This window comes from Sturnira hondurensis, unplaced genomic scaffold, assembly GCF_014824575.4.
Source record: "Sturnira hondurensis isolate 20B ecotype Veracruz unplaced genomic scaffold, ASM1482457v3 Scaffold0016587, whole genome shotgun sequence".
NCBI classification, from domain to species: Eukaryota; Metazoa; Chordata; class Mammalia; order Chiroptera; family Phyllostomidae; genus Sturnira; species Sturnira hondurensis.
In genome coordinates this window covers 735281-750373 of record NW_028089218.1, presented here as the reverse complement: position 1 = coordinate 750373, position 15093 = coordinate 735281, and the positions used below count along the sequence as shown (strand labels likewise).

Here is a 15093-nt window from a genome sequence, read left to right as displayed (position 1 = left end):
TTTCTGTTCCTTCCCCTTCAACCTGCATTACAAAACACCAAGAGCCTACATGTTTGGAAAGTTTTAATATCAAATAAGTTATAAATGAAAGGTTTGTATTTACAAGGCTCCTTCTCTTCTCAGATGGAAAGAGTTGTTTCCAACCAGGTAGAACAAAGTGAGGGCTGGCTTTAGATGATCACAGCCCAAGTATCGCAAGCCTGGATTTAAACAGAAAAGGTTAGCTTTAATTGTTTTATCTCATATGGTTAAAAGCTGTAATCAGCAATGACATTTATGCTGCCACTGAAATTCCTGCATACTACAAGATAAAGCTTTGACTGTGAAATAGTACAATGGTATGGTCAGAAAAGGCTTTACCTGATTTCAGTCCTGTGGTTTCTAAACAACTGCCTTTGAAACCCTCAGCAACATCATCTTCAGGCTAAGTCAGACCCTGGAGAAAGACTGATCAAATATCCTCACCCTCAGGAAGGCAGTGATCAGATGATTCCAACTTTTGAGAGCTGGCAGCTTTTACAGCTTAGCAAAGAGGTGAGGTTCCTTCAACTTAAGACTGAAACAGGTATGTATTATAGAGGGGTAGAAACTGCATATTCGCTACAGTCAGCTCTGAGGCCCATTAGTTCTGGCATACCTTCCCTGGTCTCCCCTAACAGAAGGTTCTCAAATATAAAACATTCCCACCTGCCCTAGCTGGCAGAGCTCTGTGGATTGAGGGCAGGCCTGTGAACCAAAGGGCTACAGGTTCAATTCCAAGTCAGGGCACAATGCCTGGGTTGCTGGTCGGGTCCCCAGTAGGGGGGCATGTGAGAGGGAACTACACACTGACGTTTCTTTCCCTCTTTCTCCTTCCCTTCCTCTCAAATAAAATCTTTTTTTTAAAAAAAGAGCTTTACGTTAAAAAAATACTGGTTCCTGGTTTCTTGAACAGCTCAGCCCCACAACTATGCCAAGGAATACTGTGCTTAATTTAATTAACCTTGACATCACATACATACGTAATACATTTGGCTTTCTGGTGGTCTAGCACATCCCATCCCTAAGATTACCCCTAGACCACTGCCCCTCTCACATCTTAAATACTCCACAAGTCATGAGTGTACATACCCATCTAATTCACACTTCCTCATCCTTGACAGCCATGCTTAATCACCCTACAGCTTGACTTCACTGGATCTTGAAACCAGTGGCCTTTGACTTCCCCTTAAGAGAAAGATGCCTAGTCACATGAACTCCAGAACATTCCAGATGATTTACCTACCTTTCAAAATGGTGAACTCCGGAACAGGCTACTGAATACAATTTTGTTCCCTGTCCTGTTTCTCATCTTTGCTGTGACAACCTCCTGTCCCACAACAGTCTCCCTGCCCACCCAGCAGCCAGCATTGCCAATCGTCTGCCCCTACCACTGCCGATGCCTCCCAGACCTCCCCCCTCCACTTGGCTTCACTGCTGCTCTGAACTGCAGCACACTTGGTCAGGGCAGGAGACAACTGCAGCCAGACACTAAGCAACCAGGCAATCCTTTGTGTCCTCTTGCTGTCCTACCCATTCCCTCCAGCACTTGGTCTGGAGCTTTCCCAGTCTCAAGGAGCCCCAGGCTCCACCTCAGTTCCACTGCACTCTGCAAACGGCTCCATTCATCTCACTGAGGAGACCTATGTCTCTTCCCCCTACCTCAACTCATTTCTCCAAATATACCTACCCCTGTGCCAAGGACTGGGAGTAAAAATAGAGATAGGGTCGTCGCCCTTAAGAACAAAGACATAAACAGGTAATGGGAACATGGCATCAAGAACGGGAAACCCAAGGAGAGAGCCTGGCCAATTCTGGGTGAGGGGTCAGGCTTCACTGATAATCCGGCATACAGAAGTGCTCGGCACTGATCCTTGAGCCAAGTGCGGGGAGCCACAGGTAGTCCAGACAGAACAGCATGAGCAAGAGCATGGTGGCCCAGACTCTTGCACGTTAGAGAATCTGCAAGCAGTTCTGGATGGCTAGAGCAGAGAGGAGTGCATAAACCTGTAGTCAATAGGAAGCAGTAGCAAGTTTTCTCTAAACTTTCATTCACTATGTCTCCTTTCATATCTGAAGAGAAACCGTTCCTCTACCAAGGCCCAAGCCTGGAGCTGGAACTTGCAGGGTTGCTAGAACCCCTGAGACCTGGGCCCCAATACCAGCTCTACTTTTTCTTAGCAGTGCAACTTTGGCCAAATCAACTCACTTAGCCAAATCTGTTTTCGTTCCTAACATTAAGAATAGTATCCACCTCTGATAAAATGAGATGATATGTGTAGAATACTTGCTGAACAGTTAAGTGTTGAATACATGTAATTCCACTGCCCTCCTTCCGCATAAACCCACCCCTTCTGGTAGGTCTGGGCCCTTGATTTCCCCAATTACCTACTCACCCCTCAGCCCTCCAATGAATCCTCCTCAACTTACAAATGCACTCAAATGTTCTTCCTTCTAAAAAGCCAAGTGAACATGTTTCCTCCTGGCTAAACTTCTTGTGAAAACTTCTGCAGTTACTGTTTCTACTTCTTGGCTCCCCGCTCACTCCAATTCCTAAAACTGAAATAAGATAGTGGCTACCTGACCCTATGACTCCACCAAAATCATCTATATAGGGTCACCAAATACCTACTCCAATTGCTATGGTCGGTGTTGCGACCCTCCTATTGGAAATGTCCATGCCTTCCACACTTCTGTTCTCTGGCCTCTGTTCTTCTGAATCCGCTAAGGCTCCCCTTGATCCCCTGCACCCAAAATGCAGGCAATGCCCAAGAATACATCACTGGCCTATTCTACAGGAGCTCCTCAGGGAGTGTCATCTCATCTCTTTTTAGCAATCACAAAGAAGCAACCAACTGCTAATGCTATCCCTCACTCTCAGCTCCATTCCTACATTCTTAACTGTACCAAAGCCTGGGTCTCACAGAAATCCCCAGTTCAACACGTCCCCAAATTCCAACGTTGTCTGCGCAAACCCTGTCTTCTGCACATGGCCCTGGCACTGCCCAGTTACCCAGCCTTGAAACCTTGCATCTTCTTTGGTTCCTCCACCCTGACGCCTGCAGTTATGGAATTTAATCAATTCACTTTCTGAGCCTCTCATATTCATCCCACCTACACCATCCCCACTGTTACTTATGAAGCTCAAGGTCTCTTCACTACTCCCACAAAGTACTGGGACAGCCTCTTAAATGTTGTTTCTGACTCTAGACATCCTCACATTTGCAGCTACTACACTGACTTTTTCCCTGGCTCTTCTTTCCCTCATGAACCCAATGTTCCAGCTGAACATAACATGATCCTCTTCATATATGCTCCAAATTTTCTGCCTTGTTCTTCTACCTGGAGATCTTCCACTTAAGTTCTTCCCCCAATTCATTGTATCTACATGTTCAAACCCTAGTCCACACTTGAAGGCCAAGGTAAAATGCCTCCTCCATGAATCCTTCATCCATAAATAAAATCACCTCCTCTGAACTCCTTGGGCCCTTCCCCTATAGCTCTCCAGAAGTACTGACTACCTGTTTTCTATACTCTTCTCTTAATCACCAACCCTAGACTTGAACTCTGAGAGAGAACGCATGTTTTTGAATTTCAAAAAGTCCTCCATACATTAACAAAAAAAATTAACAATTAAAAAATGTATGGAAGAAACTTGAAAAGTGAAGTGTTGGCTGTACTAGGCAATGCTGCTTATAACAAAAACACCTCCTATAGGTAGACTGCATTTGAAACGAGGGGGTTGTGAGAGAATTATAAGTACCCAGTAGGAAGCCATCGTTTTGGACTTCCTTAAGTGCAGAGTCCTCACAATCCCAACGTGCCCCTTGTTTGGGACCTCAAAGGTATAACCATAGGTTATTGTCAGAGATACTGGTTCCTACAGCAAGCTCAAGGCCTGCAAATCAGGGTGGCTCTATATCCACTTGTGTGGTCCTGTTCCCTCACACAGGAGTTGTCACTTAGGGGGCCAGACAATAGGCTTTGGTCCTCATGAAGATATTTGCCTAAGAGACAAGCCTGACGCTGCCTTGCTTTGCTTCCTGCTCTGTATCCTTGTGCAAAACTGATACCAGGATGGCCTCCTTGGGTCTTACAAATATGAAATAATCAGCTTCATCTGAGATTACTGCTGCCAATCAAACAAGAGCAGGCAGTGCAACCAGGCTGTCTAACTCAAGACCAATGCCCACAATCCTGTGCTGCCTCTGTCCCTCCCCTGGGGGGGAACAACTGGCCTGTCAGTTGAACTGACTCGTTACCTTCACTTCTCTATTCAGATAAACTCCTCAGAGAATAAACTGCATTTTTAAACATTTACCAGTTTACAAGCTATTATTTCTACCAGAGCAGGGACCCGCCCTTACCACCGGGTCCCCTGGGAGGCTTACCAGACAGTTCATGAGAAGATTGGACTTTTTTTCTGTCCCTTCAGTGACTGAAAACACAGGTGTGTGAGGACAGTGTGCACTGTGCTCATTCACGCTGACCTCTAAACAGGCACGAAGTTTCTGCTCTGTCAATTCTGGAGACTAAAAAATAAAGAAGTTACACAACTTCATCTTAGTTACCTCATAGTCGACAGGTTGAAAATCATGATATCCAATATATCTGTGATAACTCGATTCCTTGGACCTTTAAAAACACTCTTGGGCTCATGGATATACTAGAAAGATCTCTCAACCAATCTCCATCTAACTGCCTCACCAGGAAACCAGCACTCTCCATCCTGCTGTAAAACACACCACCCCTTACAGTACCAGGGACACTCAGAGTCTCCCTTTGCTCCCGTCTCTGCCAGTCAAATGTATCCCCACCAAGATCTGTTTGGCTGGTGGAGGCAGCAGCACAGGAACCAAACAGACCCACTCGGTCCTAGAACTGTTTGTGCTCATTGAACTTCCCACTGTAATTGAGTAACTTAATTACATATTATGTAGATGAAACAAGAGAATGAAAATAAAGTTTTGGTTTTTTATGATAATAAGTGGGATATTTAGAAAACACAAAGATGAGTTACTTAAGAAAAAAAGGTTTAATTACATAAAAGACAGGGAAAATCCTGAAGTTGTACGCTCAGCTTCTGGACGCACTTTTCAGAAACAAAGCTGGAAACTCGGCAATGCATTGTCAGAGTGATCTGTGTAAAAAAGACACAGCTCTCCAATCAGCAGAGCCCTGCTCAAGGACTGGCAAGGAAAGTTATATGCTTGAAACTTACTATAAGTGTTTCATTTTTAAAATTCACCCCTTTAACCAACTGACAAACTTTCAGATCCTCTCATGTCAGATCCTTCTGTATTTTGAGATAACTGAAGCTTAAATTCTGAGCACAGGTGTGTCTTCATATATGGACAGTTTTTATGGGTTTCTAAAAAATGGCTCTGGGGACAGGGCAGGGAGCACCCTGACTGGTAGTGCTTTTCCATGCTGTACACACTCTCACCATGGCTGATTTTAAGCTACCAAGGTGAACTGAACACGAGTTGGGAAAAGATGTACACAGGTGGCTCTAGCACACTCTGAAGGTTCTTAAAGACAGCAGGTATATGTGGAAAGAGGTGACACAAAAGCTGTGTGAGAAACACTTACATGAGGTGCGATGTGCAGGCCACACTGACACATGACCACACCGCTTGTTATTCTCAGGTTGTACCTAGAGGCAGAATTGGGATCCCAGAGCTTTATGGCCAGCAGACCATGAAACTTTCCAGACAAGAAGTGTGGAGGGGAAATTCCACTCACATTGGAGTGGAGGGTGGGAACCAATAACACTGAAAAGGTTTGGAAAACTCTTACTTTGTACACACAGGACAGATGAGGGAGTTCGCTTCCCACTCAGCCAGTATGATGCTCAGACACTTTTCATCAAACTGCAAGCTCTTCTCATATTCACTGATGATGGACTGTTCTGCAAGGCAGTGGACAGTTGGACTGCTTCATCATGCTTCACCCAACTGCCCTGTCTTTGTTGCTAAGCTTCACCTTCAAAGGCTTCATCCACACAAGAAAAATATTCAGGCAAAATCCTGCTACCAACCACTAGATATTTACTCTTCCATCAGGCTTATCTCTTGGATTCCTTCCCTCCTGTCTGTCCTCAACTGGTGAGCACAAGAAAGTGATGACGCTAAGGGACAGGAGAAACCTTTCACACACATCTCCTGAGGTCATAAGAGCAGAGATGTAGGGTGTCAGGGTCCCAAGGGCAGCTGGAGAACAATGACACTTAGAAAGCAATTATTTCTGAGGCTGGCTCACCCTGCTGAGTCTAAAGTGATCTCTTTCCCAATGTCCATGTTCCCAGAATTTGTGTCATTCAGAATCCAAGGTCATTCATTCAGTAAATGCAACAATACCTAGCATGTAGTAGGCAAGGAGTACAAAGATGAAAAAGACTGGTTCCTGCTCTCAACGAGCTCACGGTCTAGATTTTAGCTCAGGGATCAGTAAACCATGGCCCACAGGCCATATCCAGCCCACCTTCAGTTTTTTAATAAAGTCATATGGGAACATAGCCATGGTCATTTTTTATGTATTGTCTATGACTGTTTCCACACAACAACAGCTGAATGAAGTAGCTGCAACAGAGACTAAACTCCAAAGCCTAAAATGTTTACTATCTGGACCCTCTCAAGAAGTTTACCAGTCTCCATTCTAGAGTGTATGGCTGAACACAGTAAATCCTTATCACTTCAGATTTTTTAAACATACCCCAAAAGAAATATTTAGTGAGTCTTATGTTTCACCACTAAGATAGGTTTTATAGGTGAGGGTAAAGGGTGACTCAATTAAAAAAAGATAACTAAAAGGATAAAAAATTCGCAGTCTAAATGGCATCAATTATACTAATCATAACAACTAACACTTGTATAGCACTTATAATTTGTCAAATGCTATTTTAAGTCCTTTATATATATAAACTTATTCCCTATTGTTACCCCTATTTTAAAGATATAGAAACTGAGGCATGGGTAGATTAAGTGCTTTGCCCAGTGTCACACCAGTTAAATTGGTAAAGCTAAGAAGTGAATCTCAGCAGCTAGCTCGAGTCCACTGTCTTGCATCCTCATAATAATAGTTATCATTTGTTGAAAGCTTTCTATGTGCCAAGACTTAGAGACACTTCTCTAAGTCTCCTATGCACATTATTGAAGTCTACAGACAAACTTACAGAGTAGGTCTATTATCACTATTTTACAGATGACAAAAACTAAGCCTAGTCAAGATAGGGCTATGTGGAATAAATGAATTCTATAAAGTGCTGAACTACGTACTCTATGGTGCTCTGAATGCCTCAGGGAGTGGCTGCTCACAAGACTCTGGGGGGTCAGTAAAGAACGGAGAAGGCACTTAAATTAGGTAATGCAAGAGACCTGATCATGCCCTGTATCCTGCAGGGTGACAGAATTACTACTAATCTATTTTTTAAATATTTTATTTATTTATCTTTAGAGGGGAAGGGAAGGAGAGAAGGAGAGAAATATCAATGTCTGGTTGCCTCTCATGAGTCCCCTGCTGGGAACTGGCCTGCAACCCAGGCATGTGCCCTGACTGGGAATGGAACCATGATCGTGTGGTTCGCAGGCCCGCGCTCAATCCACTGAGCTACACCAGCCAGGGCAATACTACTAATCTATTAATAGACAGGTACTGCATTAGAGTAACAAGATACAGGCAGGAAAGACCACTCTTAGGGGGTCACCTTGGTCAATCAGCTCCTGTTGGATTTCCTCCAGCTCAGCCAAGTCCATCGGCATCTCCCACTGCAAGAGAAAGAAGGGCCATCAGAGGTTTGAAGTTATAATCAGTTGACGAGCACCACAAGGATTCATACTTGGAGGCTGGCTTGAAGAACTGAGGTTTGCCTGAGGAAATCTATCAGGTCCAGTCCTTCTGTAGATTATGTAGACAATGGGGTAATGTGATCATGCTGAGAAGTCATCAACAAACTAAACTACCCAGTGACAATATAATGACATTTAATTGGGAGAAGATGGCATAGGGGAGCAGATAAGCATGTGGTCCTGCCAAAGCTATGAAACCACTAGAAAGTTTCTAACCTCTGTAAAACTCAGTTTGGACTTCTGCAAAGTGGGAATAAAACCTAGCTAAGATGGTTATTTTGAGTGCTAATTGTTATTATATAACACAAACAACTGGCACACTGGAGGACACATGGAAGACACTGAATAATGCATCATTATTATAAAGAGCCTTGATGTCTTCAAAGCAGTTTCCCACATTTTCTTATATAGCACTCACAACTCTGACATTATGGTCTTCATTCCATAAACGTAAAAACTAAAAATCAAACAGGCAGACTGGTGTTTACAAGTAATAGAAAAAGCAGGATCTGAATTCCAGAGCTCCTGACTTCTAACCCAGTGCTCTTCCTGACACATGGTAAATGGTTTCCTGTCCATACTCAGCTCCCAGCTCTTACGGAGATCAGAATAAAAAAGCTCCTGGAGACCTTTTTAAAGAAATTCCTAGTTCATGCCTACTGGGTCAAAATTTCCAGGCATGTAGCCAAGGAGCAAAATTACTTTGTTTTTAGTTTCCTAAGTGAATACAATGCAGTGATGCAGCAGGTCGACAGTATAATATTTAGGAACCATTAATCCAAAAGAGTCTAACATTAAAAAACCTGGGTTAAAGGCTGTCAGAATCCTGAGTGTGGGCTTGAGGGTATATGAGTTTAGAGGACTCGGGGAAACAGGTGGACAGAGGACACTAGATGTTTCTGGTGTTGTAGCACCCGCCCTGAAAACAGGGATCATCACCTGACCTGAGGCAAGGCCTCTGGACAACTTTCCATTGACTGCAAAGCATTCCACTCTTCTTCCATCAACTCTTGCACTAGAAGGGCGCTCTGAGCTCTTCCTGGCATATTGCCTCTAGCCTGGCGGTATTTGTTCAGGAGCCTGTCCCGGCTGTGTCGCATTCTCTCCAGGCATCCCTTGGAAGGAGGAGAAAGATGGGAAGAGGTTGGGGGAATGTAGGGTAGGTGGGGTGAAGGAGGCAATAGCATTAAAAAAAAGTCTTAGCTTAGTTGTTAAAACATTAAAGAAAATTTATAGACACAAATTATCAACTATAATCCTAACTATTGTTAATTTTTCATTTTCTCCTCCAGTCCTTATTCACATGTAGACAGATGAAATTACAATGTTTGTTCATATATTTCCAGATCACCATATTTCATGTTCTCTCTTCAATGCCAGCTTCCTTAATGGCTGGATGATAACAGCTCAAAAACCACTGTGCTATTACAGGACATTTACGTTGCTTGCAAATTCTTGCTGTTCCAGATATAGCTACGGTAGTCAACTTCCTGTACAGCAGTGTTTCTCTGAGGCAATTCTGTCGCCCAAGGGATACCTGGCAACGCCTGGAGACATTTTTGGTTGTTATAACTCTACATGAAGGGCTACTGAAATCTAGCAGGTAGACGCCAGGGATTCAAATAACATCGGACAATGCACAGAACAGCCCCCCACACTAAATATTTATCTTCCTCAAAATGTCAACAGCCAAGTTGAGAATCCCTGATGTCAACAGTCAACAGCATCAGATTATATTCCTGGGATATATCCATGTATGGGATTCCTGTAGTCACAGGCAATATTACAGGAACCAGAACTGAGATGAGGTGCAACTTCGCAAAGACTTAGTAACTGCAGCTCTTCTGAACAGAGGCTTTCTCTAGAATGAATAGAAATAATTTCTCTCTTGCATGAGATTAGTATACAGTACACAAAGTGCCTTTCTCGGTGCCCACCCCAAACAGCAGGAGTGCAAAGGGGTAGCCAGGATCACACTTCAAATGTAAAACAAATCCAAATCCAAAATCCAAATTCAAAAATAGGGGCCTGGGGTTGGGCGGGCCCAGGCTAATCCCAAACCCAAGGCCCGGCAACTCCGGGAGAAGGCCAAGACCCAGAACTTCAGGTGGGAGGCCTGAGTCCCAGGTCCACCTCCACCTGCCAGATGCTCCCGGCACCTACCTCCCCCGGCTGAGGCGAAGGCACTGAGAGCAGTTTCTGGGCGGATTAGGGGAATGATAACGGCAAGATTTTCCCAAACCTCACACTTACCTGCCTGAAAGCCTCTTTCCATGGAGGCGAGCCCACCAATTTGTAGAGCGAGCGGTGCGGAGATCCTGAGGGCTCCGCCATCTCCTCTCTGCGGGAGTCGCAGTCAGAAGTCCCCGCCCCCTGCAGGCGCGCAGAACCCTGGGAATTGTAGTTTCTGATTGCCGATCCCACTGTACCCCCACGGAATCTGGGAAGTGTACTTTAATTGGCCGACCCAACCCAAAGGTGGGGGACTGCATTCGTAGTATTTGTGAGGTTAACCATCCTGGTTTGACACTCAATTACATGATGTGATGTAATTCCTGAACGAGGATTTTGAATGTCTAGATTTACTTACGTGAAGGTGTCCAATAAGCAGTCAAATATGCAGGAGTTAAGTTCTTCCCCACGTTCTAGACTTCCCGCGGAACCAAAGCTTGGAGCAGGCACTGGCCTGTTGACTTTCTCGCCCCGCCCCTTTCGGCTTCAGAATAAAATACTTGACCGGGGATTGACTTTCCACTAGCGTCGCCCCTGCCTGATGGGCGGGCCTTACGTTCGTCAGCCTCGTGCTTCCGGGATGCTTGCTCCGAGACAGGCCGAAGCAGTGGAAGGCTGGTCGCAGATTGGCCGCGCTCTGCGGCGGGCTGAGCGATTGGCAGGAGGAGAGCAGTTGGGTGAAGATGGCGGCCGTCGCGGGACCCTTAGGTGACGGCGAGCTGTGGCGGACTTGGCTTCCTAACCACGCTGTGTTCGTGCGGCTCCGGGAGGGACTGAAAAACCATAGTCCAGCCGAGGCTGGAAATGCGGCTTCTTTATCTGTGCCTTCGCCGCCGCTGCGGCAGTTGCTGACGAGAAACCTGGTCTTCGGCCTGGGCGGGGAACTCTTCCTGTGGGACGGAGAAGGCAGCTCCTTCTTAGTGGTTCGCCTTCGGGGCCTCAGCGGCGCGGGCGAGGAGCCCTCTCTCTCCCAGTACCAGGTATGGCCAGGCTAGTCTAGGAAATGACCGTTAGTTGGGATCTGAATTAGCTTTTTTTTTTTAAATTATTGATTTTTGAGAGAGAGCGAAAGGAAAACACCGATTTATTTTTCCACTTACCCGATGCGTTCCTTGGTCGATTTTTGTGCGTGCCCTGACCCTCATCTAACCGCAGCCCTGGCGAACGGTGATGACCCTCTAACCAACTGAGCCACGCTCCAGAGCCGAGCTAGTTGTTTTTTATTTATTTTTTCCCTTTCCATCCTGGCTGTTTTTCCACTTGGAGCGGAAAAGTCTCTTCATTTTCATTCCGCTCCAGCATCGCTACATAACCTTTTGTTGCCTCTTTATCGACCCCGTCGCTGTGCTAGACACAGTTATAGGAACTCATATTCTCAAGGTGCTTAAGTTCTTGGGGCCTGGGAGGAAGGGAAAGACCACGGAATACTCAGTAACATCAATTATGCAAGCGCTCTGAAGAAAAACGAAGCAGGGTAAGGGGATAGAGGGTGTGCCGTGCAGTTGCTGTTTTTGGTGGGTTCGTCCTGAGAAACCGCATTCATGATGTGACACTCAGAATAATAGGGATAAGCCTGCCTTTCCCTTGGGGTTAGGAGCGACAGGTCAGGTAATAGATATGAAAGTACCAAGTGTTGTGCCTGACATAGAGAAGAAATCCCTGTTAATCTTGCATTTACCTTTTAGAAAGTTAGGCCATTCCCAAGGTTGGAAGGGATTTTTGCTTCTTTTTGGTATGTCAACAGCATGTGAAAGCGGGTGTGATCAAGAAGTTTTACACATTTGCTGTAATCAGACATTGCTTTCTGGAAATGTTTATATTTGTAATAAACTGGTTCTCTTCTTTTAAAGATTAAAAACTAAAAAACTTGTCACACGTTCTAACGCATGACCTGTTGTGTGGCACTGCCTGATTCTAGTTGATGAGAAATGATTTGAAATCAAAGAGGTCCTAGATAAAATTTTGCAGTTTTCAAAGTAGGTCACAAGTCTGCAATGTACTTTAAAATTTCACATTACCGTGAGTAATTTACAAGATGCTCAGCGCGCAGCATTTGCACAGTTGTAATTAAAATCATTCACACTTGTTTGTTTACTTGTCTGCTTTTCTAGACAGTAAACACTAAGGCAGGGGCTCTTTCTGCCTTATTTGTTTTTTAGGTACCGCCAGGATTTCACTGAGTGCCTGGAACATATAAGCTCTCAGTAAATATAGGTGAGAACTGAATGACCCTCAATCCTCCAGAATACAGAAACTCGGAGATAGGCAAGAAAGTGGCTTAGAATGAGTTGCAACTGTAAAAGTTAGCAAAAACATGAGTAGTGACATAGAAATAAAACCAAAAAACTTCTAAATACTGTGACTGTCATAAGCAATTCGAATTGTATGTATGGCATAAGAAAGGTGGTCTCTGGTTGATTTGAGGTAGACTGTCAAAATCAAGTAGAAAGAAGATGGGGGTTGAAAAGGTAGGCAAAAAAGGGAAAGAACCACTGACAGGAGAAAAAACAAGTAGAATCAGTAAAGGGCAACTAAAAACCCCAAAATCAGGCTTAAATACATCAGTAACAATTATTAGAAACCTCATTATATTTAGAATGACTTGTCTAAAAGGATTTGGGCTTAATGTGATTCTCCATACATAAGGATAAGCAATAAAAACAATGGCAATTTCATGGTTTATTGCTGAAAGTAGAAAGACAAGAAAATGGAAACTCATCATAGTCACAAGAGAAGAAATAGGAAGGAGTAAATGTTTTTTGAGAGCTTATGATGCTAAGACAAACACTGTTCCATATCTGCATAGGTAAAATGCCATTTTATTTGCTACAGAAGCTCTTGAAGCCATTCTCTATCTCATACTATTTCTAATATAACATAGTAATTATTTATTAATACTTCTGAGTTCTTCATTTGTTCACTAAAACATACATTGAGTCAACAATATGCCATATACTATGCTAAAGGTACTGAGAGGAACAATACAGATTCATCATTCATTTATTCATTCTCAGTAATTCATAGTTAGTTGTATGGGATGAGCAAGTGAATAATTAGAATACGGGGGGATAAGAACTATAATAGAGTGTGGTATGGGAGTCCAAGAAAGATGCATTTTATCCCTGGCCAGAAGATCAGGGGTATTTTCGTGGGAGGAAAGCATATAGAGACTGAGTCTGCAAGAATGTGTTAGCCTGCTTTAAAAAAAAAGGAAAACGAGGGTACTGCAGAATGCAGGAAGAGGAACAGTTATGCAAAGACACAAAGGCATAACAAAGCATGATAATTACCAAGAAGTACAAGTTATCTGCAGGGAGTATAAAGTACAAGTAAAGAGTGGTGGAAAATTGAGGCTGGAGCTTGATCATAAAGAGGGAAATTATGTACAGTATGTATTTATCAAGGTAGGGAGATTTGATGCATTTTTATAACATTCCAATCAAAATCATTAAAATTATTTCTTCAATTAATGGCCTGGGTATTAGTAATTATCCAGAATGCTTCATTTTCTTACAGTTATGGAAAACTAAAGCAGTACTGTGGTTTCAAGTTACTGTCACATATATTTACATTAAGCTTAACTATTTTGACCAGTTTGCTTTAATTTCAGAGATTGCTTTGCATAAATCTGCCCCTGTTTGAAGTCTATCAAGTCTTGTTAAGCCCAACACAGCATCACGTGGCACTTATAGGAATAAAAGGACTTACGGTGTTAGAATTACCTAAAAGATGGGGGAAGAATTCTGAATTTGAAGGTGGAAAATCAACAGTGAATTGTAGGTAAGTTATATTTTCATTTAGTGTTTAACTTTATAATTTGTATGCATGCAGAAAATTATTCAAGACCAGTAATTTTAAGGTATGTTTACTATGAATACTCCATATGGTTTGCACATGGGCATTTTATGGTGGTAATGTTTATGGTATATATATATATGTGATTATATTTTATATTCTACCTGAATTATCACATTACTCTCTGATTAGAAGTCAGGTCATTCTTCAAGGTAGAAATAAGATTGTTAAAAAGCAATTATTATCTATGAGCCAGACAGTTTGTTCATAAGTTTAACTAAGTTTTATTTTTATATAACTTTTTTCCCAACAAATCCAGAAAAGTGACCGTCTGAAAGATCTACTGAAAAGAATATAAGGTAGAAACCTACCTTTAGTTCCACAACTTATAAGTTGGGTCCCCTTAAAATGTTTATTTTCTAAATCTAACTCCATTTCCACAATAGGAATGATAATACCTGCTCTTTTATTTTCCTCACAGGGTTATAAAAGGATCAAATATGATACTGTATCTAAAATCACATATATAATATAAAATGCCCTACAATTTAGAAAGTGTTTTTATTTTGATTCTTGGATATTGATTGAATAGATGCTTTGAATGCTCTCCTAGCAAGACTTAAAAGAGAAAGAAAGTTGAAGAAAAGAAAAGCAAAGAGTGTTCAAATAGATTTTCCTTTAGAAGGTTTTTCATCCAAGTCCTACAAAATGTTTTGTTGGAAAATTGTTGTCTTTATTTTAGTACCACTCCAATTGCTGAGAGATTTTTCACCAGTTCTACCTCTCTGACTCTAAAGCATGCTGCCTGGTATCCAAGTGAAATGCTGGACCCCCACATAGTACTGTTAACATCAGACAATGTAATAAGGTAAATTTTATTTTTAAGTCTTACAGCCTTGTGATTGGGGAGGTTTTGTTTGCATTTGCCAGTTAAGAGCTCAGGGTGCCACTAAATGGGTCCTGGGATATTAGAATGCTTTATCTGATGACTGTTGTAACCCATTCTCAAGGATATGTAAGTGCTCTAACTTACATGCCCTAATTACTGCTATTCTCTCTCAACTAATCTTCCTGCCTCCATTCTCTCCTATCTAATTCTGACTAGTAAGCACTGTTAAAATAACCTTCCTGAACTGTTTTCATGGTGTCAGTATTTTGGATGTAATGTAGCATAGGGGAAAGAGAATATGACTGGGAATTG

General features: G+C 42.8%; 3 protein-coding genes across 6 annotated transcripts in view; 2 read left to right on the top strand and 1 right to left on the bottom strand.

Moving 5' to 3' along the window:
• The window catches only part of DHX33 (DEAH-box helicase 33), a 28255-nt gene extending 27773 nt beyond the window's left edge, over positions 1-482 (top strand). The window contains exon 13 of the transcript XR_005069478.1: positions 472-482. The gene's annotated coding sequence lies outside the window, so the exon portion shown is untranslated. The remainder of the gene's footprint in view (positions 1-471) is intronic.
• On the bottom strand, positions 47-10582 carry RPAIN (RPA interacting protein). Of its 4 annotated transcripts, none has more exons than XM_037066269.1 (7): positions 10456-10582; positions 8810-8980; positions 7724-7784; positions 5818-5929; positions 5611-5674; positions 4410-4550; positions 47-200 (listed from the first exon to the last, which is right to left on the bottom strand). In XM_037066269.1, exons 2-7 carry the CDS (start codon positions 8963-8965, stop codon positions 171-173), a joined length of 564 nt encoding a protein of 187 aa, XP_036922164.1. In that variant the 5' UTR covers positions 8966-8980; positions 10456-10582; the 3' UTR covers positions 47-170. The 4 variants fall into 4 exon arrangements, with proteins under 4 accessions (XP_036922164.1, XP_036922163.1, XP_036922166.1 ...); XM_037066268.1 differs by lacking the exon at positions 10456-10582 and adding an exon at positions 10119-10244; XM_037066271.1 differs by lacking the exons at positions 47-200; positions 5611-5674; positions 10456-10582 and adding an exon at positions 10119-10246 and having other exon boundaries at positions 4436-4550.
• A 167-nt stretch (positions 10583-10749) lies between these two features.
• Positions 10750-15093, top strand: part of NUP88 (nucleoporin 88) — a 41385-nt gene continuing 37041 nt past the window's right edge. The window contains exons 1-3 of the mRNA XM_037066264.1: positions 10750-11077; positions 13708-13877; positions 14635-14760. Of these exons, the coding sequence (XP_036922159.1) occupies positions 10781-11077; positions 13708-13877; positions 14635-14760 (593 nt within the window). The 5' untranslated portion in view covers positions 10750-10780. The remainder of the gene's footprint in view (positions 11078-13707; positions 13878-14634; positions 14761-15093) is intronic.

Excerpts from the sequence above, each read along its gene's own strand:
- RPAIN (XM_037066268.1), bottom strand. The coding sequence starts at position 10,199 with ATGGCGGAGCCCTCAGGATCTCCGCACCGCTCGCTCTACAAATTGGTG. Across the intron at positions 7,785-8,809 it reads GTCCAGAGGCCTTGCCTCAG|TGGGAGATGCCGATGGACTT; the intron begins GTCAGGTGATGA and ends TTTCTCTTGCAG. Across the intron at positions 5,675-5,817 it reads ATCTGTCCTGTGTGTACAAA|GTACAACCTGAGAATAACAA; the intron begins GTAAGAGTTTTC and ends TTCTGCCTCTAG.